This window comes from Antennarius striatus, chromosome 12 (genome assembly GCF_040054535.1).
Source record: "Antennarius striatus isolate MH-2024 chromosome 12, ASM4005453v1, whole genome shotgun sequence".
Classification (NCBI taxonomy): domain Eukaryota; kingdom Metazoa; phylum Chordata; class Actinopteri; order Lophiiformes; family Antennariidae; genus Antennarius; species Antennarius striatus.
Genome location: NC_090787.1, coordinates 18,015,400 through 18,041,537, shown reverse-complemented (window position 1 = coordinate 18,041,537; position 26,138 = coordinate 18,015,400). Strand labels below are relative to the sequence as shown.

The window sequence follows — 26,138 nt, the reverse complement described above, 5'->3', positions numbered from 1 at the left end:
CGTTCTAGTGCACGTTGAAGGTCCAGGTTTGATGAGGCCAACAGGACAACATTGTCTGCCAAAAGCAGAGATGAAATCTTTTGAAACCCGGACTCCTGTCCAATATCTGTGATAGAGGGCAGCTCTGCCTAAGTCCAACATGCACCTGGAAGCTGGAACAGGTCTGACTTACTGCCAGCAATGCGAACCAAGCTTTGGCTTTGGTCATACAGGGACCAAACAGCCCTCAACAAAGGGCCCCGAACCCCATACTCCCGAAGCACTCCCCACAATATACCACAAGAGACACGATCGAATGCCTTCTTCAGAGCCACAAAACACATGTGAGTACCTCAAGTTTCTGAATGTGCAGGGACTGTCATGGTTGACACGTCTATGTTACATCACATGGCAGCCGGGGACAGTGCCTTTGGATTGGCAGACCGGGGCGGTGGTCCCTCTTTTCAAAAAGGGGGACCGGAGGCTGTGTTCCAACTATAGGGGAATCACACTCCTCAACCTCCTGGGGAAAGTCTATTCCAGTAGTGGAGAGGAGGATTAGACCTATAGTCGAACAGTGGATTCAAGAGGAAAAGTGCGATTTTTGTCCCGGTCACGTAACACAGGACCAGCTTTACACTCCCCATTGAGTGTTCGAGGGTTCATGAGCGTTTGCCCAACCAGCGATAAAATTTAAATTTAAAATGAAAATATAAAACACTGAAATTTTTCAATAAACATCAAAATTTTAATGTACAAGGAGTAACATGAGGAGGGTCAAATTATCATGACAATTATCAATATATTGTTGGTGTTATTGACATATAAACTACCTTGGCAGAATTGTGCACACTTTGGCTGCTGTGATCCAGTACAGGCCTACCTACCCTACATTATTCATTGGTTTCAAGAGATGTAATTCAAAAAATGACATAAGTCTCCAGGCTCAACCAAAAAAATACGCATTTCCAGTTCTATATTGTAAGTTATTTATGAATGAATTTGCATTCATTTAAATATGAATTCATTTCAGTAATGCTTGGTTAATACGACTCTATTTTAAGCTTTTAAACGATAAAATGTTATATTTTATTGTTATATTTTAATATTGTACAGAAAAAACATTTTTTCTTCAGCCGCTCCTTCTGCTTCGGGGGTTGCTGGAGCCTATCCCAGTTGACAGGGGCCAAAGGCTGAGTATACTCCGGACGCACCACAAGTGAATCACGAAGTCTATTTATTGTACAGTAACATGATATTCTGTGCTTTTAAGGGTTTACCAATGGTTTTACGATTCCAATATTTTCCACACTATAAGGCGCACTGGACTATAAGGCACACCTTCAATGAATGGCCTATTCTAAACCATTTTCATATAAAAGGCGTACTGGATTATAAGGTGCATCTGAATGGCATATATCAAAACTTCTTTCACGAATAAGGCCCACTGGATTATAAGGTGCACTGTCGGTTTTTGAGAAAATTAAAGGCTTTTATGTGCGCCTTATAGTGCGGACAATACTGTTTGTTTGTTTTTTAAAAACCAAACAATAAATAATCAAGAACGACGTAACTGGAACTGATGTAAGTAATAATTTCCATAGTAAAATAACCATAAATACTCTGTCAAGTTGTTAAACTTTACCTTCATTTGGAGTGCTGAAAAAAGTCAAAAGTCACGCGTGTGGTCTCTCTGTGGCCCCGTGTGTGTGTGTGTGTGTGTGTGTGTGTGTGTGTGTGTGTGTGTGTGTGTGTGTGTGTGTGTGTGTGTGTGTGTGTGTGTGTGTGTGTGTGTGTGTGTGTGTGTGTGTGTGTGTGTGTGTGTGTGTGTGTGTGTGTGTGTAATAAATCTGTCCCCGGCAGTGGTGTGATGGGAGTTGAGCTCCTCGCCGCTGACCAATCAGATGGAGGCTGTTCCATCATCCCAGCAGCAGCAGCAGCATCGGCGGGAGTAGAAGCTTCTGACGGGGGATCCAGACACCCGTTCACGTTTGAATAGAACCCTCTGCGAGCGGCCGGTGCATTTTTCTAATCTCAATGTGCTTTTTACCAAATGGAAGCAGAGGTGTTGAACCCCCAGACGATGGCAGACGTCAATGGCAACAATAAAGTCACCAGCGCAGAGCTGGAGGTGTTAAAGCTTCAAGAATTGGTCCGAAAATTGGAAAAACAGAACGAGCAATTGCGGACGAGAGCGAACGCCGTAAACAATTGCTCCATCGGCCCTCTCCTCCAGACCTCGTCGTGTTTGCACGGAGGCTCGACGTGTCCGAGCAGCAGTTTGTCCTGCAAATATGACATTTCCAGCCCGACGCAGTCACATCCGTGCGCCCCCGGACCGCGTGGTTGTACGGAGGAGCCTTTTGCGTATTTTCAGCCGAGCTCGGTGCCTCCTGACGCCGCTGGGGAGGACGGCGTCGCCGCCGGACCCACGACTGTTCTGGATGAAGTGGATATTTTGGATGTGAGCGCGGTGCTCCCTGTTGAAGAGCCTGATCGCTGGTGAGAGCTCTCATTCCATCAAAATTAGAGTTTCCTGACCCTGATGAGTGTTTAAAGGCCACAACATCGTCAAGTAGACACAGTTTAGTCACATTATCGTTGTGTGTAATGCTACCCCAGTATTGATTGTACCATTGATTTCTTATCCTGGTGGAGCAGACTTGCAGACAGTTATGTCTCAGAAGAAAGGAGAAGAAAGGCAGGTTTGGGAATCTCTCATCGTCTATTCAGAGGAAGGCAGAAGATGAAACAATGACCTCCTTTAGTCTGTGATCAAGCAGCTCTGCCTGGTGTGGAGCCTTCAGCCCCAGGCTGAACTACTTTGTATCTGCTGACTTAAGGAGTTCACTCACTGACATGCTGGCTACTGACCCGATTCTAGCTTCATGTATCTGGAAAATGTAGTTCACATCTGATAGGATCCAGCCTCCAACCTCCATCCATCCCCATCCTCATCTCAAAGAAGAATCCTGACGTCAGTGTTACCCCACGGTCTAATAGCAAATACATTTGTGTTTTTTGTCTTGGACCAGCTTTGGAGAGGTGACACATCATTTTTTACACATCAGAAAGGTTTATTTTTGGAAATGCCTGAAAATAGATTGCTTTTAATAGGCCAGGTTTATATGTTTCAGTAGAATCAGATTTTATTCTGGATGTAAAGCAATAGTGGGACACAGACCACCATAACTCAGATGACAGCACTCAAATGCCTTCCGCATTTATGAAATGTATGAAATGCTGAGTCTTAAACAACCAGCAAGGGAAAAACCACGTCCATCTTTATGGAAATAAATATGTCAACATGTATTATGAATGTCTAAGTTGGTGGCTGACACCTAAATATTTGGCTGAATGGTTTATGTTACAAGCAATTTCAGAAAAATTTACAATCAGCCAATTTCCACATCAAATATGTGTCAAGTGTTAATAAAAATATAAAAAATATCCTCCTACAGTATCACAGAGCAAAAAGTGGCATCTTAAAATGGCTTTTCTCCCCCAAACTCACACATCTTCTACGTACTAACTGTGGAAGTCATCTGTATTTATCAAGTAAAAGAAAAAAACACATTTTTCTCTTTCTATTTATTACTTAAGAAACTCGGCAATCATTTTTTTGATGAAGTGTCTTCCTTGCCTATTAATATATTATGTGGTTCACTGACAGCATTACAAATATTTGTGGGTGGCAGTAGCTCAGTCCAGTAGGTCTTAGGGTGGGGACCGGAGGGTTGCCGGTTCAAGTGAAAAATAGGTTTCAGTGTAAAATTAATTTGCCCAAGGGGATTAATAAATTAAGTTCTTCTTCTCTTCATCTACCTCACACAATGAGAAGAGGCGACATGGTCTTGTGGCCATCGGCAGCAATCACAATCTCTTTTCACACATCACAACACTGAATGTCGCTGTCACCATTTTCCATTGTTGATCTCACAGTTAATGATGTTGCCAGTTAATTTCTTCTCATGGGAATATTGAACTACTTGGATCTAATAACTTTTTTTAAAAATAAAAAATTAACATCATTCGTTAACAGTCATAGTTTTACATTTTGTTTTCTCAGTGACACACTGAACAGACCTGCAGCTTTGTGAACTTGACTTCTTCCTGTGGACAATGCTCACAATGCTCTATGCTGTTAGGCAGCCAGGACTAAATGACGGGTTGTGCTCTGCTCTCCAGGCTGTACGTGAGTCCCAAAGCCAAGCTTCAGGGTGAGAGCATCCTCAGCCCTCTCCAGTGGTGCAGGCGGGTACTGGATCATCCAGGGCCAGAGGTGCAGCTGGCCAAGATGACCCTCTGTCACAGACTGGACCAAGGTATGAAGCACACCCCACGCAGATTAACGGCAGTCATCTGCAGCCACATGTGAGCATCTGCCTCTCTGCTTACAGACATGTGATGATAAACTGTGACATGTTCTCCACGTGCAGCAGGATTTCTGCTACACGTTTCTCTGCCTGCGTCTCCATTCATTAAACATATGAGTGGTTTCTATTTCGAATGACTGCAGTTAACCTTTGTTTTATTATTTTGGTATTTTTAATTTAATTTTATGGTTTTTCTTCATATAAAATTAATACAAATATGCTCGTTCACTTCTTTGCTGGGAGTAAGAAAACTGATATGTTGCTCATGTCTGTGTAATCAAATGTAGCAGCAACATTTAGCATAGCTTAGCATACAGTCAGCAAAACAACAAATATCACTTTTTTCCTTTTATTACAAACTTTATTTATTTATCATCTTAATATCAAAATGTAAATCGAGTTTAAATTCTGATCAGAAGCTACAGATCACACACTGACACTATCCACAATCCCATTTCTCGTCATGCTGGTGTCTCTACGATATTATATGATATTATAACAGGAAGCTCATAACCAGGACATCACCAAAGCGTTTCCTAGCAGGATACTAGTGCGCTGCTGAATGGCTCTTGCTCCTGGATCCAGGTTTTGATTTGGTACTTTTCACTTTGCGTGCTCACGGGCGCAGATACAGTTGCCATAGAAGCGATGCTTACATCGTCTGGGTGTTTGAGGCAGAGCTGTCTGGCATTCGTTGCTGAAGCAGACAAGTCTGTTATACTGTTGCATGTCTGGAGGTTTAATATGTTGGGATTGGATCTGTTTGTGTTGGTTTGTCTGCTGTGTGTGTTTTAAGGTCCTCTCCTCTTTTCTGTTGTTGCATTCAGTGAAGGTTGGCTCTCCCCCTGCAGGTCATGAATGCGTCCTTGTCTCTGAGTAGCTGTTGTTTGTGGAACTTGCTGTGAATGTTAGTTTTATCCATTGGTGCTTGAGCCTAATTGTTGTGTCAGGAATGCTAAATGCTCCACTCATTTAGGCACTTGTGAGTGACTAGCAATTAGCAATGGGGGGGGTGTTCTGTTTACACACCGAACACACGTTAACTGTCGGCTCATGCAAAATGTTCTCACTGCTTCGCGGCTTGTTATGAAAAGGAATCTAACAAGAATTATTTGAGCTGGAGGATGAAGCTTGTTTCCAAAAATCAATTAAACGACCGGCGTTTAAAATCTGAATTTTACTCTTGATCCATGAAGTTCATTCATAATCTTTCATCAGCTGCAGCCAGAAAACCTTTATTACCTTTATTTTACGACCTAAGTTCATGAGACAGTGCTCATTCATCTTCCTGAAGACGAGGTGATCGTAAACGTATGTCTTCAGTAGCTTTATCTGAAATACGGTTCAGGGGTTCTGTTGGAGCCTATCCCAGCTGGCTGCAGGCAAGAGACAGGGTGAACCCCGGACGAGACACCAGGTCATCGCAGGGCCACACATAGACAAACAAAAATCCACGCTTACATGCACACAAATAGAAAATTTTGCTTGTCTAAAAAAGACAAAGTTGGATCATGAAATAATAAATCTGATTCAAGCAGCATAAGTGTAACATCCACACCCCCAAAGTGGACATTGTGGCTGAAATTCTGGTTTGGGGAATGGGATGTAGCTTACATGCTCAATCCCTGCTGATCCGAAGATCCCTTAAAAATCAGCTGTTCAGTCCAATAAGCTGCATTGGGAAGCCAAACCTTGTCTTACTGTATCAGGACCATCTGTCTGAGCCGCTGATCATTTAAAACATCAATGATCTGCGACAAGCGGATTGAAATTCAGCCAGAGGGAGCTCACATATAATCGATGCATGTGTGTGTGCACGTGTGTGTGTGTGTGTGCAATCCACTAACATGCCCTTGGCTACTGTCTTGTGTAGCTAAGAGGAGGCGAGGCGTCTCCTCCATCCGTCCATACAGCTGCATCGAGGCGGTCCCCACCCTCAGCTGCCCCATCCTGCCTTACACCAAACCTGCTGCACTAACTGAGTCCCCAGGTAAGGATGTACATCACAGAAGCAGGAGTCACTGACGCCGGGTTGTCTTCTGAGGATCATTTAGACTCTTCTTCAACTCACTCCGATCTGTTTGAGGGTGTCTGGTCTTGTGCCAGCTGATTACAGATCACCTGAAGATGTGGAAGGAGGTTGAGAAAATACTACTCAATGACTACGTACTTCATTACAGTCAGTTAATCTTTTTGTCGTTTAGCGTCCCTTCCACTAAAGAGATTAAAGATTATGTGGTCGACCATGTTTGTTTGTACACAAGATATCTCAAAATGTTTTTGTGGATGTTGATTACCTTTTTTGTCGAGGTGGGTCGTGACTCATGAGAAAGGAAAAATTCCTCAAATTTTAACATAGATTTAGTCTTCAACTTATTTATCACAACATTGCAAGTTAGGGCATTTTAAAAAACATTTTGCAGACAAATAAAAAGGCCAATCAAAATAAAAATACCCATGTCACAATGGTGGTTAACGCCAATACACAAACTGGATCCAGATCCACTAATATGTTGCTCGCATACTTCAAGGTAATTTAGATTTATTTCATGCATCTGTGGAAAGTAAAACTTAAATCTAGACAAATAATATATTCACATAAACCATTATGGATAGTGGGATTTGTTTGATAACTCATGCTAATGATAAACAAAGGACTCTAACGTGAAGAAAATGATATAACTATGCTAATAATTTGTAAGTTGTAGTGAGGCAGAGCCGTCTTCATGCCAACAACCCCATAATCTGTGCTGCTTGGAAACAAACAGCTGGTGAGCATGGCAGAAAGAAAGGAGGTACGGAGCTCCAGTTCTTCCACTGCTGTGTTATCAGTCGACCTCCAGCTGTCACCAGTGTTGTTATTCTGGTTCAATTGTGTGGCTATTTTTGATCATATTCGCAAGTCTGCTAGCTACATGATATGGGTATATCTGTGTGTTTTTCACATTTGGTCATGAACGAAACTCCTATCAAAATATAAATATTTGATTTGTTTTTGCCATATTTTGTGTAAATGATCCAAAGAGGATGAACATGAACCACTGACAGATGATCCTCTGATTATCTTTCTCGGGTGCCATGAGCATGTCTGCATCTCTTCTCATCCGGTAATCCATCTCAACACGTCTTATTTTTACACACCATTAGGTACCTGGTGAAAATACAAGCTGACATTGGCGTTTTTCTGCCCAACCTTAGGAACAGATGAATTGCTTGGTTGTTTTATCCAGTGTAGTTTTACTATTTGCTATCTATTTTTTATGGAACATCCTTCTCCTTCTCCCTTATCTTCCCAGCACACAGAGAGATGTGTTGGCCTCTGAATGGGGCTTCTTCTATGAAATTACAGAAGCGATGCAGATGAAGGCTAACTATCTTCCTTTTTGAACTAACATTTTAATCTGTTAATCTTTGCTGCTGTGACCGACCTCCTTTCAGCTCAGTCGTTGCTCCTTCTTACTTTTTAATCAAAAGCAACAAGAATGCAGAGCCAAAAGCATCTGTTGCTTCCAAAATACTTTAGAGGCTAAATGTAACCCAGATTCCTGAACAACCTGTTACTTGCAGTTTACAAACAGATTGCAGATTATGAGGTTGTACCCTCAGACAGATAGAGATAAGCAAGATGAAGCTCCACTAGAAAAAAAAATACTCCTGCCTGTTCATCCACCTTTTATTTAAGATGAATGTCAGTGAGTGGGGCTGTGGTTTGCATGTCTGGCTCTTCTTCAGTGACTCTTCTCTCTGCTTTCACCAGGTCAGTCCTTTCTCCAATCCACTCTCCCACCCAGGCCCAGCTGTGGTCTCAGTGACAGAGCACCCACCTTCCTGTCAAACTCCAGTCTTCACAGTAAGAGCCCACGGACAGACGTCACCTCTGCTCATCATTCATTTTTGAAGTTTAATCACTGTTAACCCCACAAACGTAATAGCGGTCGCCTACCAAAAACATAATACAAACTTAATAATTATTTATTACGTCTGTGTGAAATTATCCTTAACCCTAACCCCTAACCTTAACTCTAAACACTAAACCCAAATACCCCTTAACTGCTATGACTGCTATTATGTTTGGAGGAAAATTATTACATTTGTGGGATTATAACATTTAAAACTGCAAATTTTTATTACATTTGCAGGTTTTAACATTTGTATGGATAACAATCAGCATCATTTGTAATCATTGGACTAAATCCCCATCTTGTTATAGACCCATCTTCTGTATGTGTTGATCAGCGTTATCTCATGCATGTTATTACATTTACTGTCCATGTCTTTCTATGAAATGTGAAATATATACAGTGACTGATGTGGATTTCCTGTGTGCTTTTAGGCTTGGGTCGCCGACACGCAGCCATCAGCCCCCAGTCCTCCCTGGACAGTGAAGCGGGTGTTTCAGAATTGGAGGATGACTCCATCTCCATGAGTTACAAACTGCAGGACATGACAGACGTGGAGGTCATGGCACGACTTCAGGAGGAGAGTAAGCCAGCTCTTTGATGGTCCTCATGAAAGTTCATGAAAAGGAAATGTCCCTACTGCAAATTGTGATACGCATCTCATTCAGTATTTGAAACTTCCTAAAGAAAAGGTTTTTGCTGTGTGGTGTTTTTTTTAACATTTATAGTGTACTGTAAATTTCTCTATTGTGTTTGTTCATGTCATCAGACCTGAGATAATGCGTGTGTGTATGTGTGTGTTACCAGTATCAGTATACTCTGGAATCAGTGTGTGAACAGTGGATGAGGAGCCTTCAGTAGGAGACTTCTGTTCACACGGTGTCCAGGTTCTCCACAGATAAAAAGCTCGCTCTGACCCCCTGCAGGTCTGCGTCAGGACTACGCCTCTACCTCAGTCACAACCAGCCGTCGCAGCTCCAGCTTCTCGTTACACTCCCTCCGGCGCAGCGACATGGATCTGGAGGAAGAGGATGAGGACGAGGACGAGGGGTATGATCAGCTCCCTCCTCCTCAGCCTCGGCTGTTCCGGATGGGGTCAACGCAGAGGAGCAGCCTGCCTCATTCTCACACCTTCTCCAGTATAAGGGACTGCAGACGCAGCCCAACAAACCCTCAGTTCTCCCTCAGCGGACTCTCCCAGTACTCTGTACCCTCCAGTCTGATGGCAGAAACACACACAGCTTACAGGAACAGCACTGGTGAGCATTTCATGAAGTCGTGAGATCACTAGATCTTCTCCCAAGTAATATCACATCTGTTAAGGTTTATTGCACGACTGACTCATTAAAACATCTTCATGACTGGATTTTTGCATTAAACTCAGACGGAGAAACAGCAGCCACAGACAAAGCTGTCATTACTTTGATAAAATATGTGATATGATCAAAATATAATTAAAATTAAATATAATTAAGCAGTCGGATAGCTGCTTACTAAACGATGGTTTGCTTAGCAAAAGCAAAGCAGCTAGCCTGGATCTATCTGAAGGTAGCAAACCTTACCTACCAGTACATCTAAATTTGTCATACCACATTTGAACAATTTCTACGTAAGACAATTTACACATATATTCAGTGTCTATAAAAGTACCAAACTCACTAACTTTTTCTAATGAAAAAAATAGAAAATAATATAAAAAATAAAAGTCACAAATATATCCATGAAATGACAGTAGAACAACAACACACCATCACAATAAAAGAAAGCAGATAACACTCAACTGTGGCAAAAAAATGAAACTTTCCAGTGGTTGCTCTTTACTTTTGTAAAACAAACGTGTAGTTATTTCTTGTGAGACTGGGCTTTGATTATATTAAAATATTCCTTAAATGTTGGAAATATGAGTGAAAGAGTCCAACTGGAATCTATGCCTGTTGTTCCTGACCTGGCTTGTTCACATGGTTGCACAGACAAGCTCCGGAGAAGCATGCCCAACTTGATCCGAACTCCCAGCATGCCAAGTGTCCCCAGTATTCCCTGCCTGGCTTCTCCTGTTACCCCGCCTTCCCATGGCCCCTCTTCCTTGCCAACAATACCCCCCCTGCGGAGCAGCCAGAGCTTTGACTCGTCCAACGGGCTTGCACGACTTCAGTCTTCCAGTAAGACTTCTTTTATAATGTCTATGAATAAATCAGCCATATGGGCTCATTGGTATTCATGAAGGAATGTAGGGCAATGCTTTCTGAAGGCATGGCGATTCCAAATGCAGCCATTCTGATTCTAATTACCTTCATATTACTGTTCTTTTGCTGTATTTCAGTTCTTTCCTCGGGGCAGCTCTGCCAGCGGGTCCAGAGTGTGGGGAATTTCCTCGCCACTCCCCGACCACCACTGAAGGCCACAGCCTATGTAAGCCCCACTGTGCAGCAGGGTCCCACCTCCACGTCCCTGCCCACATCTGTCAGTCTCCATTCCATCCCCAGCAGCGCTGCCCTTCCTCAGCCACTCAAACCCTGCGGCAGCTCGGCACCACAGCCTCTCAAGTCCAGCGCCAACCAGTCAGCTGTTCCTCGCAGCTCTCTTCCCCGCCCAGCCTCCTTTGTAGGAACGAGTGGAGTTCCACGTGCAACCAAGTTCACTCAGCCCACACGCAGGTGAGGAAAGAGGGAAGCAGCTCAGATCGGCCTGACACATCCCAGTTAATACTTACAGCAGGGAGCTGTTAAAAGTCACCTTTAAATGTCAAGCATGTTTTAAGTTTGCAGTGTCTTTATACTTGGAAAAGAGAGAAATAAAGTTTGCTTTAAACAGTATGAGCACTGAAAACCTTTTTATTTTCCTTGGCTCCCACATGTAATGCGCACAAGAAAAGGGGCGATCCACTTGAAGATTTAAAAAGATAAAAGAATAATTGTGGGTTCTAGAGAAACAGAGCCTCGAGAACCTTGTAAAGAAAAAAACATTTTGCTGTCTCTTTGTCAGGTTTGATTGGTATTGTAATGATGATGTATTATAAAGTTTGTAGTTAAAATAAAGTGGTTTATTTTGTTAATTAAGCTCAAATTCTTGCGCATCACTTACCAAATCTTTTTATAGTGTGCTGATGGTTGATTACATTTCGAGATCAAATTAAACACAGCGATAAACTGAGTGTTATTATTGCTTCATGACTGGTTTTTATACATTGATTGTCCTGAGGGAGGTGCTGTAGTTAAAGCTCAAATTTTGAAAGACTAAACCAGTACATGATATTGTAGAGAATGATTTGTTGATTGATTTGACTTGTTTCTTCTGCTCTGCAGTTTGCTGACTCCTCCAAAGAGTCTGGCGGCCCTGAGTGCCCTACGAGATGGAAGCTGGAAAGATGGCTGCTACTGAAGCCACACGCTCAAGAGGCAAACAGGGTACGCTGCTGTACGGGATTAGAGTGATTTCAGACTTGGGCTGTGATCCCAGAGTTTTCCAAAAGACACTGCCCTTCTCAGAGGGACAAAGTAGTGACTGAACTGTGTGGGTCCAGCAGGCTGGATCTTTAACTTACAGTGTCCTGAGACCCAGACTGATGATCAACCTCTTATGTTCTTATAATCAGCTGTTGATTGTGAACTGGATTCTCTTAAATAATACGTGTTTTTGATTTATAATTGTGATAGTTTAGGCTCTTTTCAAACAGTAAACAGGAAAAAATAGGTCAGGCTTTTGTATTTGATTTTATTATTTCCTACTAATAATTAATTTTGTTTTTATTCCTTTTTGTCATTCTGTGATGTAACATAAGAAGTTGGACCGTTGACATCCCATGCCTGTGGAAAAGTGATCTAGTGCAATTCATGTCTGTTATATTTATTGACTGGGCCTCATTGCACTTTGATCCGAATTACAATTAACGCAAAATAAATTAATGAATCTGCTTTTTTGGGAGTAATGCCTAAAATTATCTTAAATAGCTGTAAATGCATTCATCATGTTTGGGCTGCTTTATTTGCGTTACTGTTTACATAAGAGCTGATATTTTTAGTGTTTTTTGATAAACACATTTCCAATGATATTGCACATGAAGCTCTGATGCTTTTTATGGATGACAGGAAATTAAAGATGTGAATTTGTAATGTAAATAAAAGCCTTTGAAAATATGATATTTCTATGTCATTCATTTTATAGTTAATTATCAACTATAAACACCTTTGTTACCATGGGGACAGTGATGGGCAGATATTATTCTGTATTCATATTTTTCACTGATTTTTAATTGTGCTTCTTTAGAGAGTGAGTTAATGTTTTATTCAGTTAAAAGTTATAGTATTTAATATTTTAAAAAGCACTGCTGTTAATATGTAAATCATATGAGTACAAACAGAATATTGTTCACTTGTTTCATCTTTTTGGTGACAAAATATTGAAGATGGAAATATTTCATCACTTGTTAATTACAGCAGTAATCCTCCGTATGGACTGCTGCAACCTCCGGACGTTATCCTGTGGGATGTGTCTAGTCATTTAGAGCTGCCTGGAGTTGTTGCTGAGTGTGCAGAAATGTTTGAGCTGTCACTCTTACGCTTTCAACCAAACCCTCAGGTTGTCAAAGGGGCTTAAGCAAAGCTCTTCACTAACTTCTCTAGAATTGTGATGAACTTCCTCTGGAAATCAGAAACATTGAATCTTGGCAATGGCATCCTAAGAGCACAGCAACAGTGCAAGATTGTCAGACCAGAAGTCCATCATGCCTTAGATGATTTATTTTTTCAAGCCTTCTTTGCATTTCATAAGATATTTTAACAAGAGATGGATGTTTGGAATCACAGGGAAGCCTCAGCATATGAACACATGTGGTTTTGAGAGGTTATTCACAAGTTGAAATGTTTCGGAACTCGATTTTACTAAATTTCAATCTATAATCACTATTTGAAGTCATTTGAATGTCATTACTACTATAAATACAAAGGTTATTAGAGTTCCCTAAGACTTGCCAGAAATAATTACAGGACATAAAAATAACACGCAATAAAATAAAATACAGGTGGTTTCGATATAGATCATTTTCAATTATAAGTTGAGAACAATTTATCTCGACTTATAAACAAAATACAAAAAATAATCAAGTTTATGTCATTTCACTCGACTTCACGCCTGTCCACCACAATTATTGGACTCTTAAAATCACTAATGACGAAAAGCACAAAATATCATGTTACTGCACAATAAATAAGAATAAAGGAGATATATTATATTACAATATGTACAAAAAGTTCCAATATCTACTGCTACTTTCTATGTTGTTCTAATAAGCAACTCTTTAAAGAGATATGATATTTATGGATCTAACAGTCAATGGAATAATATAATAATTATAAATAATTAAGCTCTTGTAAGTGCATAGGATGCTATAATTACTACTGTAATTACCACCATCAGTAATAATAATTTAGTCATTCATTCATTCTTCTTGAAGATGAAATTATTTTAATCTTACAGAAAGGAATTGAACCAGGAACCTTCTTCTTGTGAGGCAGCAGGCTATCCACTGCGCCACGCCACGGTGCTTTAATCATAGTTTAGTCATTTTTATTATTGTTTAAAGATTACTACTAATAATATATATTTGTAGTATTACTTCCTGTACTAGTAATTGTAGTAGTGTTAGTAGTAAGCCCATATTAGTGGTAATAATGTGGTAGTACTTTCATGATTCTTGAACAAGTTTACTTTGTGTCATATATTAAATTTATAATCCACCCACCTACAAGCAACTACAACACTTTGATAAAATAATTTAACATTGATTTGTGCACCGTTATTTTTTGAAGCATGGTTGAATCAACGCGGATCAACCATACGGCAAGTGGCATGAACCAATCAGAGAAGCTGTTCTTAGCAAGGTTGTGTGAGTGAGCGATGTCTATGAACGGAAGTCCACTGCGATTATTTTCAAAGTAAGATATTCAATTTATTTCATTTCAAATCAACAATTCACTTACAAGAGGAAAAACCCGTAAACTTAAAGATTAGTAATATGGTCATTGATGTATTACTTAAATTGATGTAGTTGGTTAATAAAGGGAATATGAGCGCCACTTCCAAATGCAATGGGACTTTATTGAGAAAATATTCTTTCCGGAAAATGTTTTCAATCACTGAACGCTTGGCTGTGTCCATCGGTCAAAACAGAGGATGGTATTCATGCAAAATAGGCTCTCATGGTGTAATTTATTGATTATGTTTGATTTTAAAATCTAGAACACCAAGAACAAGTGGCTCTCAGACACTTGGAAGAATATTCAACTCTTAACTCTGAAAGTATATGTGTTACAGCGATTTATTTTACCTTTATGAGCTTGTGCCAAGCGGAAAGGCCCATGAGCGCTAATGAATGTGTTTACTGATTAGCAGGTTATTGCAAATCTCACCGGATTATAACAGGATTATAACAGCAGATCGACCACTGACGCCGTTGCAATGGCTTCTGTGCTGGGTTACTTCAGTGGTCCCGAGGTGCTGGAGGACGTCGATCACGCCCGAGGGTTGATCAAGGAGTTGAAATGTCTTTATGATTGTCATTTACTCGGGGACGTCACCGTTGGAGTTGAGGATGAAGAGGAGTGTCCGGAGGCCGAGTCGACCGGAGGGGACATCGGACAACTTTTCTTGTGTAGTAGGAACATCCTCGCTGCTGCCAGTCCATACTTCAGAAGCATGTTCACCGGGGGGCTCCACGAGAGCGTGCAGGAGACAGTGCTGATCCGTGGGGTGGATGCTGAGTCCATGTCTGTCATCATCCATTACTGCTACACGGGAATGGTGACGATCACGGAAAGCAGCGTGCAGAGGCTGTATGCAGCCGCCAACATGCTTCAGTTTGAGTACATCATGAAAGCCTGCGCCAGTTTCATGACGAGGAGGCTGGATCTCTCCAACTGTGTGGTCGTCCTTAAATTTGCAGACACATATGGTAATGTGGAATTGAAGGAAAATGCACAAGCTTTCATAGCCAGGAACTTCAGCCAGGTATGCAGCAGAGGGAGCCTTTGTGAGCTGGATCTGATGCAGCTGAACGAGCTGCTGTCTCTGAACACTTTGGATGTGGACTGTGAAAGGAAGGTTTGCTCTGCTGCTTTGCAGTGGATAGAGGCCAATGCCCTGCAGAAAAAGGATGATGCATTACAGGTACTCAAGTGTGTGCGCTGGAGCTTGTTTGCGGAAAAAGACAAGTCTTATTTGGAGAGCCTGATGGTGAGGCCACTTATTGAGAAACACCTTGCATATTTTTTCAGTGGGTCTGCAGAAGAGAGTCGTGAAATGTCTGCAACTCTAAATGTTCCGAAGCAGAGAATCGGTGTCAGTGCAAAAGACATGATTCTTTTCTTTGGTTTACCTAATGACAAGATCATGTGCTGTGATCCTTACTCAGAGGACGTGTATTTCATGTCTCCTCCTGTAGAAGACCTCTGCAGTCAGGATTACAAACGCTCCACAATGGAGTCCTTAACTGTCTGTGCAACACCAGAAAACAACTTGTTCTTAGCATCCCATCTCTCTAAACAGTTCTGGCTGTACGACCCTGTGCGCAATATCTGGCAGGAGTTAGCAGAGAGACCCTTGGGGAGGATACACTGTGGGATTGGGTACCTCAACGGCCACGTGTTCCTGTTGGGGGGGAGACATCCAGCGACGGACGCCAGATTAAAGGAGGTAGAGTGTTACAGTGTCCAGAGGAATCAGTGGACGTTTGTGGCTCCTCTGCCTCATTCTTTAGGTAAAATGCAGGTGCTGGCACTAAATGACCACCTGTATGTGGTCAACAGAAGGAGAATGCTTTGCTATGATCCTAAGAGGAACCGCTGGCGCCACTGTGGGTCACTGAGAAGAAACAAGCTTCACAAGGCTTGTGTGTTTCAGGACCAAATTATTTTTGTGTGTGACATTCCTGTGGTGAAAGCCTACAATCCCACCAGAGGGGAATGGAGGAGGTTAGGTGACATTCCTATTAACAGCTGTTCTTTAAACTATCAGGTGATCCAGCACAACAACAACCTGCTCCTCCTCATCCAGACTTTACTGCAGTACAACAAAAACCAGGTCTTCGTCTATGCGTACGACCCAGCTAGGGACACCTGGAAGAGAGTCATGGCAGAGATTGTGTCCACCTTGGGGCCCGTGTGTGTTTCAACACGTGTGTACCCAGCATGCCTTGGCTCTGCACACAGCTTCTCAACGGAAGAGGAGGATGATAGTGGTTCCAGCGCCGACTGGGACTTTGATGGGTTGACAGATGTGGACTCGGACTCAGGCAGCTCTAGCTCTTTCTCAGATTAGAACTGATGATGAATGTGATCATGTGTCAAAGATGAGTTTAACTTTTCTAATTTCCAGTTTAATTCATATTTATGCAATGATTAGCTTGCCATGAATTGTCCTCCATCCGCATCCTGTAGCCATCTTCACTAGTCTGAGTAGTGCCTATTTAACGAAATAGAGGAAAGTCAGCAGAGCTGGTTTAAACTGTTTGTTTAGGGGTTTTATCACTCAATAAAAATCAGCGACGTGCGGTGAAGCACTGATGTTAGTAATTTTTTACGAGCCAAACAGAGTGGCGTATTTACCACTAAATTAGCAGCGTGACATTAAAAAACGTGTTAAAAATCATTACGAGTGTACCGCTTCGTCGGAAAAAAGCGAGTTATTTTCTGATTTGATGTTTAAAGCAGAGCTTTAAGCTCAGACGTTGGGCTGCTTTTATTAGATTTTGTTTCGATTGGTCCTCCAATCTGAGATGAGGTTCAGCTGATTGTTGCTGCACTTGGCTTCATAAATGATTTTTAACCAGTGAGGCTTCTAATTTAATGGCAAACACGCCACTCTGGCTTGTAAAGCTCACTTCAATGTCAGTGCCGCACCCGCCATGACCTTCACCACACGGTGGTAAAAATGCCAACAACATGAAGCGTGGCATATCTGATAGCCTATTGTTTGCACAAAAACCCAATGATATGTTACACAAAGTGTCAAGTATTAGAGTGGAGGGTCTGCCTTCCTATTATTCAGAATTTAACACATTTGTTAAAGCAGCTGATGAATGCTTTTCCAAACGATTACCGAAAGAAGAAGCAGACGGTGCTACAGTTCATCATGTGGCCAAGGTTATATATAATAACACTGAAGCCTAACCTTCCCACGATGCAGTGGTTTCCTGACTGAGCCAATGCAGGGTAGATGCCTACGAATATGGAATAAAACTTACTCATCTTTTTCTCATTGAGGTTTTACACTCAGATTCAATGTAACTGATGAGGTAAGCCTCCACTAACTTTACTGCTTTATCCACAGTATTATTCCTGACAAGTCAAAATGTCACCTACAAAAAGGGTCTGTGAATGAGGTTGGTGTGATGTTACCAAGAAAGAAGAATTACATTTGAATCACAGGCAGGAATTTTTACAAATTGTGAACAAAAAACATGACAAGCATCAGATTAAAATTAACCAAATAAATTTTGTTCAGTGTCACCCTTCCTACTCTTTGCGTTGTTATCAGTACAACAGGAAACCATCATGTCTTTCTTGTGCTATGCTTCAGGAAATTGTATCTACCATCTTATTTGTGTATGAACATACATGTTTGGAAACGTAATATTTTCTGTCAGGCCCTTCCTGCTTGGTGAGGATCACACAATCCATGACGAGTGACTTAAAAAGGAATTCATTGAATGTTATATCGAAGACCCATTTAACTTTACCAATGTTAAGGGAACATATTTGAAATTAAAGGAAATTAAACTGAAATTTAAAAAAAAAATTGCTTATATTTATTTAGCCTACAAATGTGGGCTCACCTGCTTGTTACTGGTGTACCACACAGTGACTGCAGGCAGCTCAAGTGAAAAACATTATCAGTGCTTTAAATTTTGCTGATGTTGTTATCTGTTTATGTTAAGACGTCACATATACAGTATCCACTATCAGGTTTAGACTTCATCCTGTATAACATGATTTAATTATTTTACATCAAATAAAGTCAAATGCTTTGGTGACAAATTATATATTTAATAAAAATATATTTGAACATATTCTTTTGAGTGGATGTGTGTTTTATTATCCACATCTTCATGTTTGTTTTACAAGCAGGAATCAAAAATAAAAATAAATATTATTGTTTCAGATGAAGAACATTTGATCTGCATGAAATTATTTAGAACTTAAGTTCAATACAGTATAGTTTAACCCAAATTGGTTCACATTTTTATTAGGTACAAAAAGCATTGCATTAAAACCTCCTGAACAGTGCAAAGAGACACTGAACATTATAGCCAACATAAAGTCAGGATTTATTGTGAAGTAGTTGCATTAACCAGTAAATTGATGAACATAACTTTTTGTTTCTCTGTATGAACGCAGGGTACATATATATATATATATATATATATATATATATATATATATATATATGTGTGTGTGTGTGTGTGTGTGTGTGTGTGTGTGTGTGTGTGTGTGTGTGTGTGTGTGAAGTGTGAGTGTAAAAAGAATTTCCCCAAGAGGGATGATTAAAGTATAGATTATTATTATTATTATTATCATTATTATTATTATTATTATGAAGGTGTTTTATTGTGCGTCTGTGAAGGCTTGATTGAGTATGGTGGTGGCCAAGACCTGCCAAATAAAAGTTAGTTTCTAATGCAGAGGAGCATTTTTTTATTATTATGCTTAGTGTAACATATTGTGTTGAATAACACTGGTTCATTTAGTGCTTTGCTTTTCTACCTGTAGTCTGTTTGTCCCTACTGAGTTCCCGTAGCCCTGCTCTGCAAAAAAGGAGACAAATAAATAAGATGCCCGCCCGCTAACAACGTTGTCTGGAGTACAGTATATTACATGGTGTCAGAAGTCTGTCAAGAACAGAAAAAAACAATGGCAACCTCTCAGTTTGAACATCCGAAAATAGACTGGGACGCTCCGGATCTGTATCAGGAGTTTGAAAGGTTCAGGAGTCACGTCACGTTTGTATTTGACGGTCCCCTCTCGGAGCTAGAAGCTAAACAACAAGCCGGCTGGCTAGGAACGTGGATCGGCGAACAAGGCAGAGACATCTCCAAGACGTTAAACTGGGCTGACGGATCCACATGAGGATGAAATCCTGAGCATAAATCTGACACAGACTGATGATGCAGAAGATGATGATGAATGGACGGCATGCTTACAGATTCTGTCGCAGCAAGTGCGATTTAGATTAGATACGGGTGCCAAGTGCAACACGTTAACTCTGAACAGTTACCAGCTTCTTCAGCACAACGGTGAGCTAAAGCGCTCCAACACCGTCCTCCGCACCTACTCCAACCACAAGCTGAAGCCAGTTGCTGCAGTTGATCTACAGGTAAATTACAAAACCTGTGAAGTGAGTGCAGAGTTTGAAATTGTGGACATTGCACAGGAAAATGTGCTCAGTGGCACCACAGCTGCAGCTTTAGGTCTGATTGCTCGTCTCGCCTCACTGCAGACCACTACTGTAAAAAACAAGTTGAGCAGTAGTGATGTCATCACCCCAACACAGAGTGCACCTGCTGGACTGGCTGAGTTTCCAGAGCTGACACACACCACCGGGACTCTGCCAGGTATATACAAAATCAAAATTGATCCAGATGCTGTGGGTGTGGTCCATCCTGCACGTCGCCAACCAGCTGCACTTAAAGAAAAGATAGTGGAAAAACTACATGAGATGGAGAAAGATGGACACATCACCAAAGTCAAACAGCCTACAGAGTGGGTGAGTTCCATGGTAGCCACAGTGCGAAATGGCAAAGTAAGAATCTGCATTGATCCAAGTGACTTAAATAAAGTCATTAAGAGGGAACACCACCCCATGCGCAACATAGAGGATGTTGTCTCTGCAATCCCTGGTGCCAAAGTCTTCTCAGTCTTAGACGCCAAGTCAGGATTTCTACAGATAAGACTGGATGAAGAGTCGGCTCTCATCACAACGTTCAATACTCCGATTGGCAGGTACAGATGGCTGAGACTCCCATTTGGACTGAAATGTGCACCAGAAATTTTCCAGCGCATCATGGATGAAATGCTCGAGGGCATTGCAGGTGCTGTAAGTGTGATGGACGATATTCTCGTAGCTGCCCCCACAATGGAGAAGCATGATGCAATTCTACGCAGAGTCGTCGAAAGAGCGACAAGCTACAATCTGAAGCTAAACTTCAGCAAGTGTCACATCCGACAGTCAGCTGTGTCATATGTAGGTCATTTAATAACAGCTCATGGACTGAAACCAGACCCAGCAAAAGTTGAAGCAGTACGCTGCATGACACCGCCAACAGACAAGGATGGTGTCCGCCGTTTCCTAGGCTTTGTCACTTATCTGTCAAAGTTCATACCAAACCTCAGTGAAGAGGATGCTCCACTGCGTCAGCTCCTCAAAGGTGACGTAGAGTTCCTGTGGCAGCCAGCACAGCAACAAGCCTTTGACAGATTCAAGGAGTTATGCACACGCCCGCCAGTACTGAGATTTTTTGATCCAGCGAAGCCTGTGGAAATTTTCTGTGATGCTAGCAGCAGTGGGCTGGGCGCTGTCCTGCTACAGGAAAACCAGCCTGTAGCCTTCTCGTCAAGATCACTGACGGATGCAGAAACGCGCTATGCGCAAATTGAGAAGGAGATGCTCTCCATCGTACATGCCTGTGTCAAGTTTCACAACTACATATTTGGGACACATGTCACAGTTTACAACGACCACAAACCTCTCGAAGATATCTTTAAGAAATCACTGCTCTCCACCCCTATGCGCATCCAGAGAATGAGTCTGCGACTGCAGTGGTATGACTTAACTGTCAAGTACAGGAGAGGAAAGGACATGGAGTTGCCTGACACACTCTCTAGAGCGCAACTTCCAGAAAAGAAGCCAGAGATTGATGGGCTAGAGTGTGTCTCCATGCTCAGCTTTGTCTCAGTTAGTGACCAGAAGTACACTGAACTGCAAGAGTGCACCAAAGAGGAGCTAAGCTGTCTACAACAAACAATACAGCGTGGCTGGCCAGAACACAGACGGGAATTGCCCATTCCTGTTCAGCCATATTGGGACTCGAGGAGCCAGCTCGTCTGTTCTGATGGAGTTATCTACAAAGGACTACGAATAGTAGTGCACCCTTCTCTACGAGAACACATGCTCAGACTGATACACCATTCGCACTTAGGGATGGTGAAAAGCAAACAGCGAGCCCGGGAAGTGCTATACTGGCCAGGTATGAGTGCAGAAATAGAGGAAGTGGTCAGGAACTGCAGCAAGTGTGCAGACTTCCAGAATAAGCTGCCCAGACACCCATTAAAGCCAACAGAAACACCAGAGCTGCCGTTTGAGAAAGTAGCATCAGATCTGTTTGAGTTTGAGGGTAAACACTACATCCTGCTTGTGGATTATTACTCAAAATTCATTGAAGTGGATGAACTGAAAGACATGCGCAGTCGCACCACCATCGAAACCCTGAAAGCACAGTTCAGCAGACATGGCATCCCAGCTACTCTGCGGACAGATAATGGTACACAATACTCCTCAGAAGAGTTCAAAGACTTCTGTGAGAGCTATGGTATCTCACACAAGACGTCGTCGCCGCACACACCACACTCAAATGGTGAAGCAGAGCGTGCAGTGCAAACTGTTAAGAGACTTTGGTGTAAAGCACCAGACAGGCACCTTGCGTTGATGGATTACAGAACTACTCCGCTTGAGCAAGTAGGCCTGTCACCTGCTCAGCTCCTTATGGGCAGGAGGCCTCGCAATAAACTACCTACTGCTCGCATCCTGCTGGCGCCAACAGCTTATAACCCCCTCAAAGTCAAGCACCTGCTGGACAAAACCAAGGACAGTCAAAAGTTCTACTACGACCGCAAGAGAGCAGGTAAACCCCCTGTTGCCCTTAAGCCTGGAGATGAGATCAGGATGCAGCCGCATCCTGGCAACAACAGGTGGTCCCCTGGAGTTGTAGTGAAACAACACAGTGCACCGCGATCATATGTTGTGGACTGTAGAGACACGGAGTACCGCCGCAACAGTCAACACCTTCGTAGAAGCACTGCAGCCGCCAACCAACCTCGTCACTTGATACGTGCTGAACCATGGACTGAGCTGGCAGAGCCACCTGAGAAGGAGCAGCAACCTTCAGCTCCTAATGTTCTGCCTCGCTCTCCGCCCAAAGCAACTGTGTGCCCCACTCGAGCCCAGCCAGCTGGACAGTTCACTACCAGGCTGGGCAGAGTTGTGAAGCCTCCTGATAGACTGAATCTGTAATAGATTGTGTTGATAAATTAGTTTACATTAAGACAGTGAAGAGATACTAATCACACCTTCCTAGTTACTGTGTGAAGTTTATTACAAAGCTAAATGACTGTTTCATTGCTTTGTATTTGCAACTGAGTTAAGAAGCTACAGGTACTAGTATTGAAGTTTGTTTACTTGAATTGAGATTTGTTTATCTGGAAACCTAAAGGTACAGTTTAAAGGTTAAACAGTATAAGAGTCAGTTTAATGTTAACTTTTAAGTGCAATATATAAAGAGGTTTCTTTTCTGAGAAGGGGAGATGTAACATATTGTGTTGAATAACACTGGTTCATTTAGTGCTTTGCTTTTCTACCTGTAGTCTGTTTGTCCCTACTGAGTTCCCGTAGCCCTGCTCTGCAAAAAAGGAGACAAATAAATAAGATGCCCGCCCGCTAACAACGTTGTCTGGAGTACAGTATATTACACTTAGTCAACAAGTCAGTGCAGACATCCTGAAGTGTAATATTTTCAGAACCATGGTATAAAACTGGGACGGCACGGTGGTGGAGTGGGTTAGCGCTGCCGCCGCACAGCAGGGCGGTTCCCTCCCACCTCCAAAAACATGCGTTTCAGGTTTATTGGCCGGCCCCAAATTAACCTGAGGTGAGTGTGAGCGTGAATAATGTGACTGTATAATAAAATGAATAGCTAAATGTAGATGCTGTCGCTAACATCTTGCAATAAAATTGATTTATGATTTATTTATTTTTTAGTACCAGACGGATATTTATTAGAAAAGACAATGAGATTTAAAAAAAAAAAAACTTGACAGAACTTGACTTCCTCTCGCAAAGCATTGAATAGAAAAATAACTCGAATAGTACGTGTATTATATATTATCTTCTTCTTTTCCTTTCGGCTTTTCCCTTCAGGGGTCGCCACAGCGAATCAATTTCCTCCATCTAGCCCTGTCCTTTGAATCCTCTTCTCACACCAACTACCTTCATGTCTTCCCTCATTACATCCATAAACCTCCTCTTTGGCATAGAATTAACAATTAACATAGAATTACAACAACTGAGAAAATGATTTCATTTTGCGAAACGATTTTTAAAATATATTATGATTATATTTGAAAAAGAAAGAAAAAACACGTAAAACCCAAAACGGTGAATATAAAGGTTTTTTTTCTTCAGGCTTTACGATTCAAGTTCTCGCGATGTTTCAGGAGCGTTCAGTCCAGACCGCGAGAAGATGAGCAATGGCAATAGAAAACAAACCTGAGGAGGACTTGGACATCGTTTTCAGACAAAATGACTCTCTAGAGCTGTCTTCCCAGCGTGATTGTGAGACTGTACGCGTCCGTATTTTCAAGATAATTGTCATAGGAGATTCAAATGTGGGAAAAACGTGTTTGACGTACAGATTTTGTGGTGGGACGTTTCTGAAAAACCCAGAGGCAACGATCGGGGTGGATTTTAGAGAGAGGACGCTGGATCTGGATGGGGAGGAAATCAAGGTGAGAGGACTGAAACATACACACACACATACACACATACACACACACACACACACACACACATACACACACACAAACCATTGTCCAGCTAAAACAGCTGAATGGAACACATGAAAGACTGGTCTGAAGCTAATACAGTATACAGATATTAAGAGTTATGCATGGTGATGGATTCAAAACAGACCTGTGTCTGTCTTTACAAAATTACCATCTGGACGTCTACGTGTCCCACCACACAGAGACCAAACTTTGCTTGACATTGGGTAACAGTGAGAAAGATGTTCAACTTCACTAACTCTTATGACCGTGTCTGATTTTGCCCTTGCATGTCTGTCTTGTTGTGCCAGTTGCAGATCTGGGACACAGCAGGTCAGGAACGCTTCAGGAGCAGCATGGTGGAGCATTACTACCGCAGCGTCCATGCTGTCATCTTTGTCTACGACGTTACCAGCCCCTCCTCTTTTGAGAGCATCCCGGAATGGATTGAGGAGTGCAGCCGACACTCAGTGGGGCCCATGGTGCCACGCATCATTGTGGGCAACAAGTGTGACCTACGGGATCACCGTCAGGTCTCCACCTTAGCTGCTCAGTGTCTAGCCGACAGCTACAATTTCCCACTGTTTGAGACTTCGGCCAAGGATCCCACAGAGAAAGAACATGTAGAAGCTATCTTTTTGACTTTGGCTTATAGACTTAAGAGCCGTAAACCCATGAGATTGAAACAGCTGAGTGAGGGCAGCATGAGCCAGCTATGGAATCAGAGAGAGCAGGAGGCAGCTATGTGTCAATGCTGAGGTCACCTTCGTCTTGTACAAATACACTCATCATCACAGCCCATCATCACTGCAGAAGTGGTACTGAGTAAAGCAAGGTGTTTTAGACTGAATTTAGAAATGCGTCATATGATCATGAGATTAAAAAAATGGAAGTCAAGTCTCAAGGCCAAGGTGGTGATAGTATTGGCCTTTTGGTTTGTACAACATCAAGTCAACATTTCAGCAAAGTGCATGAACAGATACGGAGGTATTCTAAACATTTGATGCTCAAACTGCACAATAAAACATTGTAGAGCGTACTTAGTCCTAGACATAGTATATGTAATCAGCCATTTAGTAACATATCCATAGCATTCAGAAGGCAGTGACAAGGATAGAAGGGATTTCAGTGTCAACGAATAAAAAACAATCATTAAAAAAAAAGTCATACATTGATCTTGCTATTCTCAAAAGTTAGCATCATCATAAACTCAGGTGTTGATGCCTGATTTAATTTGTCTTGGAACAAAATCTAAATCCACATAGTTCACTTGAAATGCACGAGTGAATGCATGCTCAGCAATCTTTATAAATCGGTATGCCAGAAGTATAGAATGTGCGAGGTAAAATCACAGCCCAACTGTTGCAAGCATTTTCCACCAGTATAGAGACGGTTGCAAATCAATAAACTTGGTCTATCACTATAATTTAGTTTTCTGAAGACTCTGCTTTATCAAAGTTTAAATACTTAAAATACACATGCATGTTTGAAAATTTGATAATTTTTTGCCGCTTATAAGCGGTGTTATATTGTAATTATCAGTGTTCGTTTGTTCATCCATACATTCGTCCGTCCATTCATTCATCTGTTAGTCAACCAAATATCTTTGCAACCATTGCAGATAGAAAGATGAAACAAAAAGCACATTACTCTGGTGGCAAAGAGGATGAAAATGAGATGATGACCTTGACCTTGAGAAGACTAGGTCATTGTCAAATTTAAACGTTTGTACACTCATGAACCAGATAAGAAGGAAAGAAAGACGAGGGAGAAGGCCAGTGTGAATAAGGCCATAGATCAAAGCTAGTACAGTACTTTGATTGATGACAGTAGGTCAGAGTACTAGCTTTAAGTTTTGACCTTATGCAAGCAGGTCAGGGTAAAATTTTGAATTCAGGGGTGTTACGGGATGTTGCAGTCTGATAGCCTTGGTTCTATTTTCATGAAACTTGTCAGGGAGTGTTAGTAACTTGAGTATGCATTCTCATTATAAATGAAAATGCATAACAATAATTAGTGGTAAATAGCGACCAAATGTAACTAAAGGAAAGGGCCGGGGGAGTCTACTGTACTTCATCGTG

The 26,138-nt window shown here is 41.8% G+C and overlaps 3 protein-coding genes across 7 annotated transcripts; all 3 read left to right on the top strand.

Annotated features, from left to right (window-relative positions):
* Positions 1–1,939: 1,939 nt before the first annotated feature.
* slain1a (SLAIN motif family, member 1a) lies at positions 1,940–12,331 on the top strand. Of its 2 annotated transcripts, XM_068329700.1 has the most exons (9): positions 1,940–2,481; positions 4,168–4,304; positions 6,229–6,345; positions 8,113–8,205; positions 8,689–8,838; positions 9,181–9,513; positions 10,225–10,413; positions 10,575–10,908; positions 11,557–12,331. In XM_068329700.1, exons 1-9 carry the CDS (start codon positions 2,033–2,035, stop codon positions 11,630–11,632), a joined length of 1,878 nt encoding a protein of 625 aa, XP_068185801.1. In that variant the 5' UTR covers positions 1,940–2,032; the 3' UTR covers positions 11,633–12,331. The 2 variants fall into 2 exon arrangements, with proteins under 2 accessions (XP_068185801.1, XP_068185802.1); XM_068329701.1 differs by lacking the exon at positions 10,225–10,413.
* A 2,095-nt stretch (positions 12,332–14,426) lies between these two features.
* On the top strand, positions 14,427–18,266 carry kbtbd7 (kelch repeat and BTB (POZ) domain containing 7). 3 transcript variants are annotated; one of them, XM_068329660.1, is made up of 2 exons: positions 14,427–15,481; positions 15,794–18,266. In XM_068329660.1, the coding sequence occupies exons 1-2, from the start codon at positions 14,708–14,710 to the stop codon at positions 16,562–16,564; spliced, it is 1,545 nt and encodes a 514-aa protein (XP_068185761.1). In that variant the 5' UTR covers positions 14,427–14,707; the 3' UTR covers positions 16,565–18,266. The 3 variants fall into 3 exon arrangements, with proteins under 3 accessions (XP_068185761.1, XP_068185762.1, XP_068185763.1); XM_068329661.1 differs by having other exon boundaries at positions 14,427–15,940; positions 16,262–18,266; XM_068329662.1 differs by having other exon boundaries at positions 14,427–16,136; positions 16,262–16,486.
* Positions 18,267–23,754: 5,488 nt separating this feature from the next.
* On the top strand, positions 23,755–25,445 carry zgc:101559 (Ras-related protein Rab-33B-like). 2 transcript variants are annotated; one of them, XM_068329374.1, is made up of 2 exons: positions 23,755–24,021; positions 24,375–25,445. In XM_068329374.1, the coding sequence occupies exons 1-2, from the start codon at positions 23,764–23,766 to the stop codon at positions 24,813–24,815; spliced, it is 699 nt and encodes a 232-aa protein (XP_068185475.1). In that variant the 5' UTR covers positions 23,755–23,763; the 3' UTR covers positions 24,816–25,445. The 2 variants fall into 2 exon arrangements, with proteins under 2 accessions (XP_068185475.1, XP_068185474.1); XM_068329373.1 differs by having other exon boundaries at positions 24,369–25,445.
* The last annotated feature ends 693 nt before the right edge of the window (positions 25,446–26,138 follow it).

Bases quoted from the DNA above. Each gene is read 5' to 3' on its own strand.
- kbtbd7 (XM_068329660.1), top strand. From the start codon at position 14,708: ATGGCTTCTGTGCTGGGTTACTTCAGTGGTCCCGAGGTGCTGGAGGAC. The intron at 15,482-15,793 runs GTGAGGCCACTT...CTCTCTAAACAG, and splicing joins CTTATTTGGAGAGCCTGATG to TTCTGGCTGTACGACCCTGT.
- slain1a (XM_068329700.1), top strand. From the start codon at position 2,033: ATGGAAGCAGAGGTGTTGAACCCCCAGACGATGGCAGACGTCAATGGC. The intron at 4,305-6,228 runs GTATGAAGCACA...TGTCTTGTGTAG, and splicing joins CTGTCACAGACTGGACCAAG to CTAAGAGGAGGCGAGGCGTC. The intron at 10,909-11,556 runs GTGAGGAAAGAG...TCTGCTCTGCAG, and splicing joins TTCACTCAGCCCACACGCAG to TTTGCTGACTCCTCCAAAGA.
- zgc:101559 (XM_068329373.1), top strand. From the start codon at position 23,764: ATGGCAATAGAAAACAAACCTGAGGAGGACTTGGACATCGTTTTCAGA. The intron at 24,022-24,368 runs GTGAGAGGACTG...TTGTTGTGCCAG, and splicing joins TGGATGGGGAGGAAATCAAG to TTGCAGATCTGGGACACAGC.